At 44.0% G+C, this 17,543-nt stretch overlaps 1 protein-coding gene across 1 annotated transcript in view; it reads right to left on the reverse strand.

Moving 5' to 3' along the window:
- Positions 1–309: 309 nt before the first annotated feature.
- Positions 310–17,543, reverse strand: part of CEP170B (centrosomal protein 170B) — a 110,709-nt gene continuing 93,475 nt past the window's right edge. Inside the window, exons 14-19 of the mRNA XM_063118161.1 lie at positions 15,009–15,168; positions 10,133–10,276; positions 8,005–8,093; positions 5,050–5,143; positions 3,958–4,009; positions 310–749 (exon numbers count right to left, since the gene is read on the reverse strand). Of these exons, the coding sequence (XP_062974231.1) occupies positions 511–749; positions 3,958–4,009; positions 5,050–5,143; positions 8,005–8,093; positions 10,133–10,276; positions 15,009–15,168 (778 nt within the window). The 3' untranslated portion in view covers positions 310–510. The remainder of the gene's footprint in view (positions 750–3,957; positions 4,010–5,049; positions 5,144–8,004; positions 8,094–10,132; positions 10,277–15,008; positions 15,169–17,543) is intronic.

Here is a 17,543-nt window from a genome sequence, read left to right on the forward strand (position 1 = left end):
GCAAGTGTGAGAAGGCTCATTCCGGCAGAATGATTTAATGCTCTGTATTTTAAATTAAATATACAGCACCGGCCACCCCCAACCCCCCAAAAGGTACATTTTCAAAACGGAGCCTCTATACAACTAAACTGATAGCTATGAACAAGCTAAATACAAGAACACATTAGAGCTTCAATAGTACAGAGTGAAGAATACGCAACGCCTGTTTTGCTATGGCACATTGGACGAATTATGCATTGTTTATCTTTCTGTTAAAAATCTGCCTCTATGCTGAAGATGTGCTGTTCCACAGTGCTCGTCTTTTTCCCCCTGTCTTCTCAAAAGGTATCTGCATAGGCCTGCCACTCAACCCACACACAGCATAGATTGTACCTTATTTTTCTTTTCTTTTGTGCAATGTGTTAGCAATCTAAACAACTGCTCCACGCGGACTTGCCCACAACCACTCGTACACAATACTAACGCCACGGTAAATTACATACAAGAGGATAAGCAATAGAAAATATGCTGTTAGATCACGTATTTCTCCCCGTCCGGAACAAAGGGAGTATCCTGCAGGCTGGTAGAACCAAAGTTTGATTTCTGTGCGCAATTTCTTTTCTTGACAGGGGACAAAGCTTCCAACACGGCCCCAGAAATGTTGTTAGCAGTCCTGACTTTAGCGGCTGCAGACTGTGGCGTAGCAGAAGGCGTTTTGTTATTGGCGAGCAGATCCAAGTTTCCGCTTGGGTCAATGATGGCGTTTATAACTGCAGAGAAAAGGGGAAAGGAGCACAGTCAGCATCAAATGGGATTATGGAACAACAAAGGTTCACACATGCACCTATATCCCGCTCAATGCCAACACTGAATTTATTTGACATTTGATGGCCAACAGCTGAGTACATGAATGGCAGCATTTTCATTTTTTTAAAAAAAAGTCTTTCTTCGGAGGTGATGCCAACTGCTATGAAAGCCCAGCTTGTGGTGCCTGATCTGAGATAGCTGCCTCACACGGACAAATCTTGAGGTTACGGCCATTAAACAATGAACATGTATGTGTGAATTGACCCTAAGTCAGTGATCCTGTTCAGACAGAAGAAGATGCGAGGGAGACTGGAGCAGGCAGGCACCATCGGGGCCTGCTTCAGTTGGAACCCCCCCCCCCCACAGGGCTAACTGCCATCTTCACCCTGTGGGGAAGAAGATGCGAGGGAGACTGGAGCAGGCAGGCACCATCGGGGCCTGCTTCAGTTGGAAACCCCCCCCCCCCCCACAGGGCTAACTGCCATCTTCACCCTGTGGGGAAGAAGATGCGAGGGAGACTGGAGCAGGCAGGCACCATCGGGGCCTGCTTCAGTTGGAACCCCCCCCCACACACACACAGAGCTAACTGACATCTTCACCCTGTGGGGAAGAAGATGCGAGGGAGACTGGAGCAGGCAGGCACCATCGGGGCCTGCTTCAGTTGGAAACCCCCCCACACACACACACACAGAGCTAACTGACATCTTCACCCTGTGGGGAAGAAGATGCGAGGGAGACTGGAGCAGGCAGGCACCATTGGAGCCTGCTTCAGTTGGAACCCCCCCACACACACACACACAGGGCTAACTGCCATCTTCACCCTGTGGGGAAGAAGATGCGAGGGAGACTGGAGCAGGCAGGCACCATCGGGGCCTGCTTCAGTTGGAAACCCCCCCCCCACACACACACAGAGCTAACTGACATCTTCACTCTGTGGGGAAGAAGATGCGAGGGAGACTGGAGCAGGCAGGCACCATCGGGGCCTGCTTCAGTTGGAACCCCCCCCCCCAGGGCTAACTGACATCTTCACCCTGTGGGGAAGAAGATGCGAGGGAGACTGGAGCAGGCAGGCACCATCGGAGCCTGCTTCAGTTGGAAACCCCCCCCCACAGGGCTAACTGCCATCTTCACCCTGTGGGGAAGAAGATGCGAGGGAGACTGGAGCAGGCAGGCACCATTGGAGCCTGCTTCAGTTGGACACCCCCCCCCCCCCACAGGGCTAACATCTTCACCTTGTGGGGAAGAAGGAGCTGTTGGTTTGCCCCTCCATTGGGAGATGAGAGGACGGAGCAGGGCCTTCCCACCAGCCTAAACAGTCTCCTTAATTTCTTTTTATTTTCTCCCTCTTCCCTCCCCATCCACTTTTCCTTGTGTGTCACGTCTTTTTTTAGAATGTAAGCCTGAGAAGAATAAAGAATAAAGAATAAATGTATCAATAAAGAAGAATAAATGTCTTCTTTATTGATACATTTTAAGCCGCTCCGAGAGCCTTTTGGCTGAGGTGCGGGATAAAAATATTCTAAATAAATAAATAAATAAATAAACACGCTAAGCTACAGTGGTTAAGCATTTCGAGCTAAACCTTATGGCTTAGTGTGTTGTGTGAACCATTCCTAACTATGGTGGACCATGGTTTAAACATGCTCATTAACCATTTGCTGCAAAAGGGGTAGCAGCCTAACCATGGCTTAGCGTGTTGTCTGAAGAGGCCCACACTCAAGACACCATTGGGGATTTTCTGTGTCAACATACCTGAGCAGATGAGGCACATGAATGGAGTGGAGAATGTGGGTAGGGAGACATTTTTCTCCCTTTCTCATAATACTAGAACCCAGTGGGGTCATCCTATGAAGCTGATTGCTGAGAGATTCAGGACAGAAGGACTTTTTCACACAATGCATAGTTAAACTACGCAATTCGCTACCCCAAGATGCAGTGACGGCCAGCAATTTGGATGGCTTTAAAGGGGGGTTGGATAAATTCCTGGAGGAGAAGGCTATCAACGGCTACTAATCCTGATAGCTATTTGCTACCTTCAGTATCAGAGACAGTAAGCCTATGTACAAAAAAAGGAGAAACAAGTTCTCAGGATGCAAATGCTTTTATTACATTCATTTACACACTCATTTTAATAGTATGTGTTTTCCTGTAATTCTAATTGTATCTTGTATTTTAAAGTTGCAGCCCCCTAAAGAAGGCCTTCGAGAGAACACAGGCAGAAACGCGGGCTTTGTAATAAAAACGTTTGCATCCTGAGAACCTGAAAATTGGAATGGGAAGCGGTGTATAAATATTGTAAATAAATAAATATGTGGAGGGCACCAGTTAGAGTAGGCTGTCACGCAGCAGGGGGTGGGGGGATCAGAGTATGACTCACTTGGGGAAATCCTTCTATTTTAAGAATGTAAGAACACAAGAAGAGCCATGCTGGATCAGACCGAGGGTCCATCTAGTCCAGCACTCTGTCACACAGTGGTCAACCAGCTATGGACCAGGGAAGAACAAAACAAGACATGGTGCAACAGCACCATCCCACCCATGTTCCCCAACAACTGCTGCACACAGACTTATTGCCTCAGATCCCGAAGGTAGCACATAACCATCAAGCCTAGTAGCCATTGATAACCTTCTCCTCCAGGAATTTATCCAATCTCCTTTTAAAGCCATCCAAATTGGTGGCCATCACCACGTCTTGTGCTAGTGAATTCCGTAATTTAACTATGCGCTGTGTGAAGAAGTCCTTCCTTTTAATTGTCCTGAATGTCCCACCGATCGGCTTCATGGGATGAGCCTGTTGGGTTCTAGTATACTGAGAGAGGGAGAAAAATGTCTCCCTATTCACATTCTCCATACCATGCCTGCTTTTGTACACCTCTATCATGTCTCCCCGTAGCCTCCTTTTTTCCATCTAAACAATCCCATCTGTTGCAACCTTCCTTCTTTAGAGAGCACCACTGAATGAATTGATTTGTAAATGCACCCTACCCTTAATGCATATAGTGAGGATTCCATTAGCATTTAGTTCCTGAAGCTGCTAACATCTGGAAAAGGAACCAGTGGGGGATAATCGGAATTGAAGTCCAACACATCTGGAAGGCATTAGGCTGGGGAAGGCTTATCTAAATCAACTATACTGGAAGAGAAACCAGGAAGGCAAAAAATATGACAAACCTTCAAGTTGTTTCTGGACTCTGCGTAGCTCCTTCAGAATCGAGCTAATTTCCTAGCGATAAAAACCAACAAGGTTAGTGCTTCAAACACTCAAGCAAACTCAGAAAATCAAGAACGTTTGTTATATTCTGTCATCTCTGATGAAAGCAATGCATATTTAGTTCCACATTTGTCTAACCTTCTGTTCTAAAGAGTGCAAACTAGAGCACAGTCTCTAAATCGGAATTTCCATGATCCTCATTAAAATCATACATTTAAATTATTATTTTTTTGAAAGCAGATTTCGTTTATACTAGGAAAACTCATGCTTTTGTCCCCACAAACATCTGGGCCATTGCCACTAACATCTGACATTTTAGAGTAGTCATGCAACAGTACTCCTTCAAAAATAGAAATGTGAAAGAGGAAACAAAACTCAAATTCAAAATCCATACACCAAGCCAAATATTGAATGTTGCCTAAAATCCACATTTCAATGCCCTAAAGTCACTGCAGACCTGCCGTAAATGTTTATGCATATAAGCTGGGTGTGTGTGTGTGTGCACAAACTGAGAGCTGGGTTGAACACATGCAGGTGTAACACACCTGTGCACACACAACACTGCACGCCTGGATAGTGCTGGTAAGAGAAACCCTTACTGGAAATAAGGGAAGGGATTCCCTTGCTTGTATTGGCTATTGAAACCCTGGGGCTTCTCTTGCTTCCCTTCCCTTATCACTGATAAGGAAGGTAAAGAGACCTGAGATAAAGGAGGGATTCCCTTGCTAGATCTAGCTCTAGCCCTAGCTAAGGAAAGTCTGGAGTTTCTCTTGCTAGTGTCAGACAGGGAATCTCTACAATATTTCCAATAACAAAGGGAAGCCAAAGGGATTTCTACCAAAGGAAACACCAGGTAGTACAGCTGGGGGGTGGGTGGTTGGCAGCCTATGCAAGGGGAGGTCTGGTGAGCTGCCAAAGATGGCTTGGCGGGCCACATGCGGCCCATGGGCCACACCTTTTGCACCCCAATATAAACCAACAGATTTCGGGTCGACCAAGTCGTCTTCTAAAAGCAAGCCTCCCAGCACGCGATTAGGACAAATATTCCCCACCTTGTTCGAGGTCTTTAAAATTGGCACTTCGTTTTCAGAATTAATTTTGGCCTCCATCTCCTCCCATGTCCGCTCAGTATTCTGGAACAGAATTCTGATACAAACACATAAAGGTTGCTATTTCATCAAAGTGTAAAAAAATCAAAACAAAGCCATAAATACAAGAATAAACATAAAACAGTCAACCATCTTAGGGTGAAGGTGGATTTTCCCTGTGCATGGAAATGTCTTTCGTCTCACATTGTGCACTGGCCTTCCAGTGTTTACAATCATGGTGTGCAGAATCATGCAGCCGGCGGACGATCACAGACCCATCAAAATATGGGATTGCCATGATCTGAGGTTATGCACGTTGCACTAGCTACACGTGATCACGTCCACCAGGAAGTGGGAGCCTCTAAGAAATGAGATGTAAGTTGGCCACCATACACAGAGAACCTGCCTCGATTCTTATGTTGTTGTTTTTCCTGATTCTAAAAGACAGAAAGCTTCTTGCATTTGGCTCCAGGTATAACGCAAGCAAGAGGATGTGGGGAGCAAGATTGGGCTGAATTCCTGCAGGGTCACAGGGGAAGGACTGTGTGTGCAGGCACCGCATGCATGCCTTTGGCTCAATGTGTGTGGAGGTCAAAGGCAGGACCAGCCCACTCGATCCTTCTCTCTCCCTCTCTGTTTTTGCTCTATGCATAGAGCCCAACATACAAAGAGAGCTAAACTATTTCTGTGCAAAAGTAAATCTTTCAACAAAACAAAATAGAACAAAAGCCACGAGGACAGGCTGCACAGCTACACTCTATGCCAATTTACCTAACCCATTGTTTTGCTCAAAATGCCAGTGTTGGGGCAAGTGGGGGTCATTTGCAGGGGAGAATTAATGGGCAAGGAGCAGGTGTTTAATCCCTCATTGCCCACCAATCCTTCTGCACAAATGTTCCCACTACACCATGGTCAATTGATGTTTAAACCAGCCTGGCTCCAAATAAGCCCGACTGAGAAAGAATAACATGGGGGAAGATGGCATTTATATTTATTTATTATTATTATTATTATCATTTGCATTTATATACCTCCCCATAGCCGAAGCTCTCTGGGTGGTTTACAAAGATTAAAACATGGTACATTAAAAACAAATATACAAAATTTAAAAGCATAAAAAGCATAAAAAGAGATTACATACAATATCTATCTATTCTGGGTAACTTAAAAACTCAACAGATACTGTTAAATGCCTGGGAGAAATAATAATAATAATAATAATAATAATAATAATAATAATAATAATAATAATAATAATAGTGAACCATTGGGATTAAGTACCTCTCTTTCCTGCCCAATATTCCTCCCCTAAACTTACTACCCTGAATGCATTTTATTTTAAAAAAAAACTGGATTTGGAAGCATGTATTTATCAACGTAACATCTACTCCAACCCTAAGTCCTAATGTATACCTTAGAGACTCCCACCTTGGCCTGCCCATCGATTAAGATAATTTCTCGAGGTACTACTCCAGGTGCCCCCATCTTCTCAAGTTGGCCAAGTGGTGACCAGTGAAAACCCGTTTAAGGGTGTGACTCCCATCTCTGGGACATTCTCCCCAAGGAAGCTTGCCTGGTGCTTACTCAGATGTCCTTCAGGCACTAGATAAAGATTTTGTTTTTATTTTCCTAGATCTTTCTGAACGTCGGCTGAGCCTCATTTTAACCTGCCGCTATGGTTTTAATCTGCTTCATTTTATTAATGCTCCGTTTTTAATTTAATTTGGAGTGTTTTATTGCTTAAATTGCTTTTACTGTTGGCCACCCTTGAAAGTATTCAAACTTAAGGACAGGGTATAAATCTTTAAACTAAATAAATGCCTTTTTGAGATGGTTGAAGGAAGCATGAGCTAATTTACAATCTAAGAACAAAGAGCTAGCATTGATTGTTAGAAGAAAAAGCAATGCTTAATGTTTTGCCTTCATGCCTTCTTAGAGTAATGCAGCAGAACCAAAGTAGCTTAAAGGAACAACAGAAACAACCACCTCTCACAGATTAAGGTATTATTTCTTATTAAGACTTATATCCTAATGCTTGTTGGGAATATACACAACGTGTGTGTGTGTGTGTGTGTGTGTGTGTGTGTGTGTGTGTGTGTGTTTGTGTAAAATATGTACTCATCTATTTCAATATCTTAAACCAGAGGTGGGAAATATGTGGCCCTCGCCGCCCTCTGCTGGGCACCTCTTCAGGCAAATAATATATATACACACAATCTACTCATTAAAAGCACAATCCTAAACATGTTTACTCGGAAATCCATTTTGCAATGGGACTTGCTGCCTGGTAAATGTGCTTAGGATTGTAACCTAAACCTTGGGAGTTCTACCTGAGAGATGTCCTTCTCCTTTCTGATTCTCTCCCACACTGAACAGAACGTGGCCTGCACATCTCCAGTTCTGCTATACAAAGAGCTCGTTTTTATCAGTGCTCTTCTCTGGAGCAGGGCCTATGGGTAAAATGCGATAGGACTAAGTGTCTGCAAGCGATTTTTGCGATTGCTAAGATTCTCTGAACTCTACTTTGAAGCTTAGCTTGCCTCGTTTCCCATGTTCGATTCTGGCTCTTTTGGTTTTGTCTGAACGGGGAAAGTGCACCTTACAAACGAAAAGAATGTGCATTTTTTTTTAGAAAGCTCACCAAAATGTTTATTTTTGCCCAATAGAGTAAAATGTGAACATGTGCATTTTTGTCCCCCACCCCAAAAATGCTTACTTTTGAAAGCAAACATTATTTAAAATTTGCATTTTTGAACACAAATGCAAATTCCTGAATTTGTAAACTTTTTCAGAAAACTTGCACTCCTGCTTACGTTTGCATTCAGAGTTGCATTCACATGATGTGCAGACATAAACAAAATTCCCCTCCATCCCTAGCTACACCACAATGCAGGATAGATGGAGGGTGACCCCACTCACTTCATTTTCTCCGCCAGGTTCTCCGTGTTTTCCCGGATGGTGTGGGATAACTGGGAAACTGGGTTTAGCATCAAGTTGTCAAAGATTACCTGAAACACAAACCACAATGGCAGCATTTCTTCCAATGAAAGCTGGTGTTTATCAGAAGCATTACTACAATAGGATTACATGTCTGTGCCTGGAGGATTTCCACTAAACCAGCGCTCAGTTAGATCAATCAATTAAAATATTTTGATGGACTAGGAAGGTGTACGTAAACAACCAGACAGCATTATTATTTTTATAAAATGTATTATATATTAATACAAGAACTTACAAAAACTGCAGATGGGAAACACCATTTCAGAAGAGGCATTCCCCTTCCATTTAAAGAGAAAGGGGAATGCATCTTCTAAGGGGATGCCTATTGTGACCCACGGATCATTTAAAGAGAAAGGGGAATGCATCTTCTACGGAGATGCCTACTGTGACCACGAATCATTTAAAGAGAAAGGGGAATGCATCTCTAAGGAGATGCCTACTGTGACCCACGGATCATTTAAAGAGAAAGGGGAATGCATCTTCTACGGAGATGCCTACTGTGACCCACGGATCATTTAAAGAGAAAAGGGAATGCATCTTCTACGGAGATGCCTACTGTGACCCACGGATCATTTAAAGAGAAAGGGGAATGCATCTTCTACGGAGATGCCTACTGTGACCACGAATCATTTAAAGAGAAAGGGGAATGCATCTTCTAAGGAGATGCCTACTGTGACCCACGGATCATTTAAAGAGAAAGGGGAATGCATCTTCTACGGAGATGCCTACTGTGACCCACCGATCATTTAAAGAGAAAAGGGAATGCATCTTCTACGGAGATGCCTACTGTGACCCACGGATCATTTAAAGAGAAAGGGGAATGCATCTTCTACGGAGATGCCTACTGTGACCCACGGATCATTTAAAGAGAAAGGGGAATGCATCTTCTACGGAGATGCCTACTGTGACCCACGGATCATTTAAAGAGAAAGGGGAATGCATCTTCTACGGAGATGCCTACTGTGACCCACGGATCATTTAAAGAGAAAAGGGAATGCATCTTCTACGGAGATACCTACTGTGACCCACGGATCATTTAAAGAGAAAGGGGAATGCATCTTCTACGGAGATGCCTACTGTGACCCACGGATCATTTAAAGAGAAAAGGGAATGCATCTTCTATGGAGATGCCTACTGTGACCCACAGATCATTTAAAGAGAAAGGGGAATGCATCTTCTACGGAGATGCCTACTGTGACCCACGGATCATTTAAAGAGAAAAGGGAATGCATCTTCTACGGAGATGCCTACTGTGACCCACGGATCATTTAAAGAGAAAGGGGAATGCATCTTCTACGGAGATGCCTACTGTGACCCACGAATCATTTAAAGAGAAAGGGGAATGCATCTTCTAAGGGGATGCCTATTGTGACCCACGGATCATTTAAAGAGAAAGGGGAATGCATCTTCTACAGAGATGCCTACTGTGACCCACGGATCATTTAAAGAGAAAGGGGAATGCATCTTCTACGGAGATGCCTACTGTGACCCATGGATCATTTAAAGAGAAAAGGGAATGCATCTTCTAAGGAGATGCCTACTGTGACCCACGGATCATTTAAAGAGAAAGGGGAATGCATCTTCTACAGAGATGCCTACTGTGACCCACGGATCATTTAAAGAGAAAGGGGAATGCATCTTATACGGAGATGCCTACTGTGACCCATGGATCATTTAAAGAGAAAAGGGAATGCATCTCCTAAGGGGGTGCCTACTGTGCCCCATGGATCATTTAAAGAGAAAGGAGACATGCTTTGATTTTTGGTTTTGTTACTGTTTTCTCAAATGCAAATATATGTAGATCTAATCAGTTGACTAAAATGCATATAATTGACTAAACTTTCTTTAATTAGGTGATAACCCTAACCACATGAAGCTCCTCGAGTGGTCCTCATTGGAGAGGTTGGAAGCAGACAGAACAACTTCTGTCCCCAATGGTATATAGGAAAGAGAGGAACAAGGGGGTTCTGATTCAGTGTAAGACAGCCCCTTATGTCCATACCCCAGATGCAGAAAGATTGGCTTTAGTATATTGCCATCAACTTACCTCTTCCCTGTTTCTTGTCCTTGTTTTTCTCGTGAGATCCTCTTCTCGACTGTCATTCATATTTTGGTCAAATTCATGGAATCCTGTTGAACCAGGAGGCACCTTCTGGTAGTTCAGACTGGCTTCTGGTATGTGCTGCACCAGCTTTAAAAATACATAATGAATTGTGAGATGACTGATAGTATATTCAGATCAAGACAAAGGAACAAAGTAGACAAGCAAACATGATGTTGCCCTCTAATACCAGCCCTCCTTCATTTAAGTTGGATCTGCAATTATGCATAGCACAGAGATGGTGCTAAAATGGCACCCTCCATTTAAAGGTCCCCACCCCTCTTCTGTAATGTATAGGAACACTCACCGACTGACACGAGGATATCATGTTGTGTGTTTTCCTGCTCCAGCTCAACATCATTGGCTCAACTGGCAGGAAAACTCAGTGATCAATCAAATCAAGGGGTGAATGGGGAGAACCTAATTTGGGGACAGCATCTCCCATCGTATGTATTTCCAGGCAGAATCAAAGAATTTATCATTCCAAATTCTTGAAACCTTTCTCCCAACATTCTTATTAGCTTCCATTAAAGTATTACGTTAAAAATCACCTAAGAGTGTAAGGCATTCTGCACACCATTTTCTAGTCAGATGACCACACAATCTGTTAATACGTTCCTATATTGCGCTATAGGTTGTCCATTAGACTCCCCACTCCCTCCCGGCTCCTTTCTTCCCTCATTCCATCAACCCAGAGCCACCACTACTGCTGCGGCCTGGGGGACTTAACTTGCCATGGGTCTTCCTCTCAAAGACCAGAGCTGCGCTTCAAAAGTAAGATCGTGGGACTTTCTTTTTAATAGATCTATGGTCGCAAATCTGGCAAAATGGCCCTTTATGGTCGCCATGGTTTGTGGCCATAGATCTATTAAAAACAGAGAGCCCCTGTGGTCTTACCTTTAAACACAGTTCAGCTCTCAGGGAAGAGGATGTACGACAAGGTAAATCGTAGTGGTGGGAGGTGACTGGGAAGGGAGAGGAGGGCAGTGAGGGAGAGGTTGGTTGGTCCAGTGAATCCAATGGACTCACATGGACTCACATCCGGCCTCACTTGGGCAGAATGAGTGGGTCACCACTGCCCTGAATCAGCCTGAGGCACCCTGAGGGCTTCAGTACCGATCTGCTTTGGCCTCAGGCCGACTGGTACTGGCCCAGTTTTGGGGCTTTGGCCCAAAGGGGCACACAGCCCTAATATTTAATGAATCTACCATGTGGCATGGTCAGAAAAATGTATGCATTTAATTCTAAAGCTTGGCAAAATAAAAATCCAGAGAAAGGAAAGGTGACAAAGCAAGGAATACCAACTTCATGAAGTTCAGCAGGATTTCAAATAGGGAACCACATTCTTAGCTTAGAACTCATTAACATAAAGAAGGGGGGGAAAGTTTAAGGAAACACTGAAATGCTTGAAAGTATAGTGGGATGGAAAATGCACCTGAGATGGAATTGCTGCCCGCAAAGATGAATGAGCAATCTGTATTGAAAGTAGGAAGGAGAAAAGAAAGATAAGAGAGAGAAAGAGATCAGTGCTGACCATCAGATTAGGAGAATCTGCATACATCTACAGAGAGGACAAGTCAAAATGCAAAGGACAGGATAGAGTAGTCGAGAAGCAAAACGCAAATCAAAGAAGCATCAGTGAAATCACAGAAAGTTCCAACACAACACACAAACACACAAAGGTGCCTTAGATGGAGTTGGGTCCATGTTGCCTACGACTATATATCCCTGAAGTGATGGTGACTCTTTCCTCAGCCCTGGTACCTGATATCTTTTTAACTGGAGTTGCTGGGTAATGAACCTGGGACATTCTGGCACTCTACCAGTGAGCTACGGGGGCGCCTCGCTCATGTCATGCATGGTGCAGAGTCAAGATTTACTCGTCCAGGGATCGTGCAAAGGAAAATTAATTGTGAACCCATATGATCCAGGTATTTATGCAAAATAAGAGAGAGAATTATGCAAAATAAGCTGGCTTCTCTCCATGCAGAGTACTGGTGGAGAATTTTGATTGTTTTTGAAGAGAAGAATATATACACAGTCCTTTCGAGTACACAACTGGAGACCAAGGGTGTGTAGGGAGGCTCTCATAGTAGTTGTCCTGCATGTACCAAAAACAGCCCTGCCCTTGAAGAGCTGCCAACGTCTAAGAATCCTTTGCGAGCGCTGTAGGATGTACATCGTAGTCAGCCAGTAGCTATCAGTCCCTCCACGCCTCTCTCTTCCCTCTGGGTTGATACTGGGCTTGCTTGGGGGCCCCAGTTTAAGATCCTGACTATTTATTTATTTATTTATTTATTTATTTATTTTATTACATTTATATACCGCCTCACAGCCGAAGCTCTCTGGGCGGTTTACAACAATTAAAAATGGTAAACATTAAAAGTATACAAAATTTAAAAACCATCAAAAACATAAAAAAAACCAGTATAAAAACAACAGTATCCATTTAAAAACTACAATTCTGGGGTCCATTAAAAACAAACTTAACGTTGTTAAATGCTGTTAAAATGCCTGGGAGAAGAGAAAAGTCTTGACCTGGCGCCGAAAAGATAACAACGTTGGCGCCAGGCGAGCCTCATCGGGGAGATCATTCCACAGTCGGGGGGCCACCACTGAAAAGGCCCTCTCCCTTGTTGCCATCCTCCAAGCTTCCCTCGGAGTAGGCACTCGGAGGAGGACCTTAGATGTTGAGCACAGTGTACAGACTACAGAGGGCTTTAATATTTATAATGTTTTAAATAGATTTGGGGTGATCCTATTTTAATAGGATTTTTAATGCGCCATTTTTTAACTTATTATTTTCATTAGCCTTTCCAGAAAGGTAGGAATCATCATATTTATATAAACCTAACCAGCTTCCACAGTCTAGCGACAGTGGGTGTTCAAAGCTTTCAGTTTTCCCTGCATATCAATTTCATCCAGATTTTAGGGCGCGAGAACTCTTCCGTGTCTACAAAGTACCACATACACAAAGACGTCTGTCTCTCTACTGATCTATTTCTCTGGAGGTGCACACATCTATTAATATGTTACTTACAGGCAATAAAAATTCCATGTGAAACTGAGAGATAAGAGGGAAAGTGGTTATTTGGCAGTTCCAAACAAGACCTGCAAGGATGTAATTTAATCCCAAGGCTATCCATTCTCCGCTAGCAAACTATCACCCACCCAGCCAACTGCACCAGGCCACAGAAGTTTGGTAAACCAGTATGTATAACGAGCAGCAGAACGTAAAGGAAAAACTAAAAAGAGGAGAGGGTCAGTTGGCACAAGGTCCCTTTCCCACCAGGGTGAGTAAAGGGATCAGACAGTATTTTAGTAGACTAAATTTGTCATGTTCTCGGTTTTAGAAGTTTGGATATATACACTGTAGGCAGGAGGAATTATTCTTCCCACAACACACGCTTCTGCTGTTCAGGAATTGCAGGGGACAAATGGAGGGAGGAGGACCTCAAACTGAGATGCAGAGCCAGGCAAGGGAAGGGGGGTTTCACTGACAAAGGCACACGGCCCAACAATTCCAGGTATCCCTAGGCCTCTCCAGCCTCATTCCCTCCATCAGACCCCTGCTAAATGGGCAAAAAGCCCATCTAGTGACAATGCAGAGTGAGAGAAGCAGGGAGGTGGAGATCCATTCTGCAACATGTAAGAACATAAGAAGAGCCCTGCTGGATCAGACCAAGGGTCCATCTAGTCCAGCACTCTGTTCACACAGTGGCCAACCAGCCATCGGCCAGGGATGAACAAGGCAGGACATGGTGCAACAGCCCCCTCCCACCCATGTTCCCCAGCAACTGGTGCACACAGGCTTACTACCTCCAATACTGGAGATAGCACACAACTATCAAGGTAGTAGCCATTGATAGCCTTCGCCTCCTTCCTGGCACCTTTTAAAGCCATCCCATTCAGATGCCTGAACCCTGCAGGTTCGGAGACTTACGAGCATCGGGACAAGATTGCACCCTAGGACATCTTTGTTTCTGAAGTATTTTAGTAATTCTAGTGGCCAAGACTGCAATCTTGGATCTGGGAGTAAATCCCACTGAAGCCAGCAGGATCCATATCCGATTAGGCATGTACAGGATTGTGCTATAAGCTTTTTATTCTTTTAGTCCCTGCAACGTGGTTTTAACTTTTATACAATGTCATTTTAGTTGGTTGTTTTCACTGGGATTTTAGTGGCATTTTTGTGTTTTTATTCTGCTTTGTACAAAGCCTAGAGAAGTTAATAACAATTCTGTCTTGATTTCACTGCTAAAGTCCAAAATAGCCATTAGCCAAGGAGAATGACCCAATGCTAATTATATGAAACTAGGAAAGGCCTGAGTGTGAGGTAGGGATTTTTTCCATCCCAAACAGAAGAATTAAGAGGAAGTAGATGGGCATTACGAGTTTAGATTCTGTAAATATGAGTGGGATGGGATAATTTGGGGCAGAGGTGTCATGGTATATTTTGAGGTGTAGGTGGTCATCATGACATCCTCCATAGCCTCCAAAGAGAATCCAAAAATTGAGGCAGCTGTCCTGATCTATATCAACAAACCAGTTCTAAGGTCTTTTGTAAAGCTATTGGGTCTTAATGGTCCATTCAAGACCAACCCAACCCAAAATACGTTGCATTAGGACAGCATATTGTTGCTGGGAAAATCCATTCCCCCCCCAAACTACCGTGAGGACTGCAGCTATATTCTGAAGCGGGGTGGCAGATGACGGACACCCTTTGATCTGTTTCTCGGGGCCTCCGACCTCATGAAACGTAATTTTGCCTCTGTCTTGCTTGAGCCCTCCACCTCTCCAACCGCATAAGCCGCCATCTTACCTCTTCCCTTGCGGATATGGTAGAAGCAGGGGTGTTAGGCACAGAACTGTGGGAGGTGCTTGGTCCCGTTCCTGAAGAGCTCTGGGAGTCTCCATCGCCGGCAACGTCATGAATCTCTCGAGCAAGGATCGCGACATCCTTCACCAAGGTCTGGCTCAGTCTGGAAGAACAGCACGAATAACTCGAGGACTGATGAACATTCAGCCGCATATCAATGCAGCGGAGTCCATATTTTAATCTTCTCTACATGGAGGGAGGTGTACTCAGAGAGAACTGAAAGGAGATTATATAGCCCTTCACCACCCTTTAACTCCTCTTTCAATCCTTGCAAGTGGGTGAGGGTTCTAGAGTCCTTAAGAGAGAAGAATCCCTGACAGAGTAGTCACAATCTCATTTAGACTTGTAGCAGCATTTATTAAACCAGGGGTGGGGGGGCAGAACTTCTTTCATCCTGAGGACCAAATTCCATTATGGAGACATTTTCAAGGTCTGCACTGTAGTGTTGGGGAGGGCCCAATTTGGCCCCCGGGCCTAAGGTTGTGTACCCCTGTATTCGAGTATGAAAATACACCATATCCATATTGTTACCTCAAAAATGTACATTAGAAACCGGCTCTTACTTATGCCTCATAGTGATGGGCTTTTATGTGGCCTTGTTCGGATGAGATCTGCATGGAACCCCAATTACCAGCAAAATACTATACATGATCCAAGAACCAACGTTTGGTTGAGGGAGCCACTATGCAACCCAGACAATGGACATAGCCAAACAGAGACAAAGTTACCTTCTGCCGAATCAAAACATTGGTCTAGCTCACTCAGTATTGTTCACTCTGATTGGCAGCTGTTCTTCAGGGTTTCAGGCAGTGGTCTATCCCAGCTTGTTTCCCATGATCCATTTGGGTGATACTGCAACAGAACCTGGAATCGTGAGCTCTGTGACTGAGCTATGATCCTACCTTCTCTGTTTAAATAAGAGACAAGAAACTGCACTAGCTGCCTATTTGCTACCGGGCCAAGTGTAAGGTTCTAGTACTAGTGTAGAAAGCCCTAAACAACTTGGGACCAGGGTACTTGAGAGAGCGCCTTCTCCCTTACCAACCTGCCCCGTCACTTAGGTCATCAGAGGGCCTGCTCCTGGTGGTTCCACATGGACCTACAGTCATGTGAAAAAGAAAGTACACCCTCTTGGAATTGTATGATTTTACATATCAGAACATAATAACAATCATCTGTTCCTTAGCAGGTCTAAAAATTAGGTAAATACAACCTCAGATGAACAACAACACATGACATATTACACCGTGTCATGATTTATTTAACAGAAATAAAGCCAAAATGGAGAAGCCATGTGTGAAAAAGTAAGTACACCCTTACTGCTTCCATAGGAATTAAGATGCTAAGTAGCAGACAGGTGCTGCTAATCAAATGCCCGTGATTAATGATCATCAGCAAGTATGACCACCTCTACAAAAGCCAAAGTTTTTTCAGTTTGCTGGTCTGGAGCATCCAGGTGTGTGTTAACACAAGGCCAAGGAGGAAAGACATCAGCAATGATCTTAGAGAAGCAATTGCTGCTGCCCATCAATCTGGGAAGGGTTATAAGGCCATTTCCAAACAATTTAAAGTCCATCATTCTACAGTGAGAAAGATGATTCAAAAGTGGAAAACATTCAAGACTGTTCCCAATCTTCCCAGGAGAGGACGTCCCAGCAAAATCACCCCAAGGTCTGACCGTGCAATGCTCAGAGAAATTGCAAAAACCCCAAGAGTTACATCTCAGACTCTACAGGCCTCAGTGAGCATGTTAAATGTTAAAGTTCATGACAGTACAATTAGAAAAAGACTGAACAATGGTTTGTTTGGAAGGGTTGCCAGGAGAAAGCCTCTTCTCTCTAAAAAGAACGTGGCAGCATGGCTTAGGTTTGCAAAGTTGCATCTGAACAAACCCAAGACTTCTGGAACATGTCCTTTGGACAGATGAGACCAAAGTGGAGATGTTTGGCCATAATGCACAGCGCCACGTTTGGCGAAAACCAAACACAGCATATCAGCACAAACACCTCATACCAACTGTCAAGCATGGTGGTGGAGGGATGATGATTTGGGCTTGTTTTGCAGCCACAGGACCTGGGAACCTTGCAGTCATTGAGTCGACCATGAACTCCTCTGTATACCAAAGTATTCTAAAGTCAAATGTGAGGCCATCTGTCTGACAGCTAAAGCTTGGCCGAAATTGGGTCATGCAACAGGACAATGATCCCAAGCACACCAGCAAATCTACAACAGAATGGCAGAAAAAGAAAAGAATCAAGGTGTTGTAATGGCCAGTCAAAGTCCAGACCTCAACCCGATTGAAATACTGTGGCGGGACCTTAAGAGAGCTGTGCATAAACAAATGCCCTCAAACCTCAATGAGCTGAAGCAACGTTGTAAAGAAGAGTGGGCCAAAATTCCTCCACAACGATGTGAGAGACTGATAAAGTCATACAGAAAACGATTACTTCAAGTTATTGCTGCTAAAGGTGGTTCTAC

The sequence above is a fragment of the Elgaria multicarinata genome, chromosome 2, assembly GCF_023053635.1.
Source record: "Elgaria multicarinata webbii isolate HBS135686 ecotype San Diego chromosome 2, rElgMul1.1.pri, whole genome shotgun sequence".
Taxonomy (NCBI): Eukaryota; Metazoa; Chordata; class Lepidosauria; order Squamata; family Anguidae; genus Elgaria; species Elgaria multicarinata.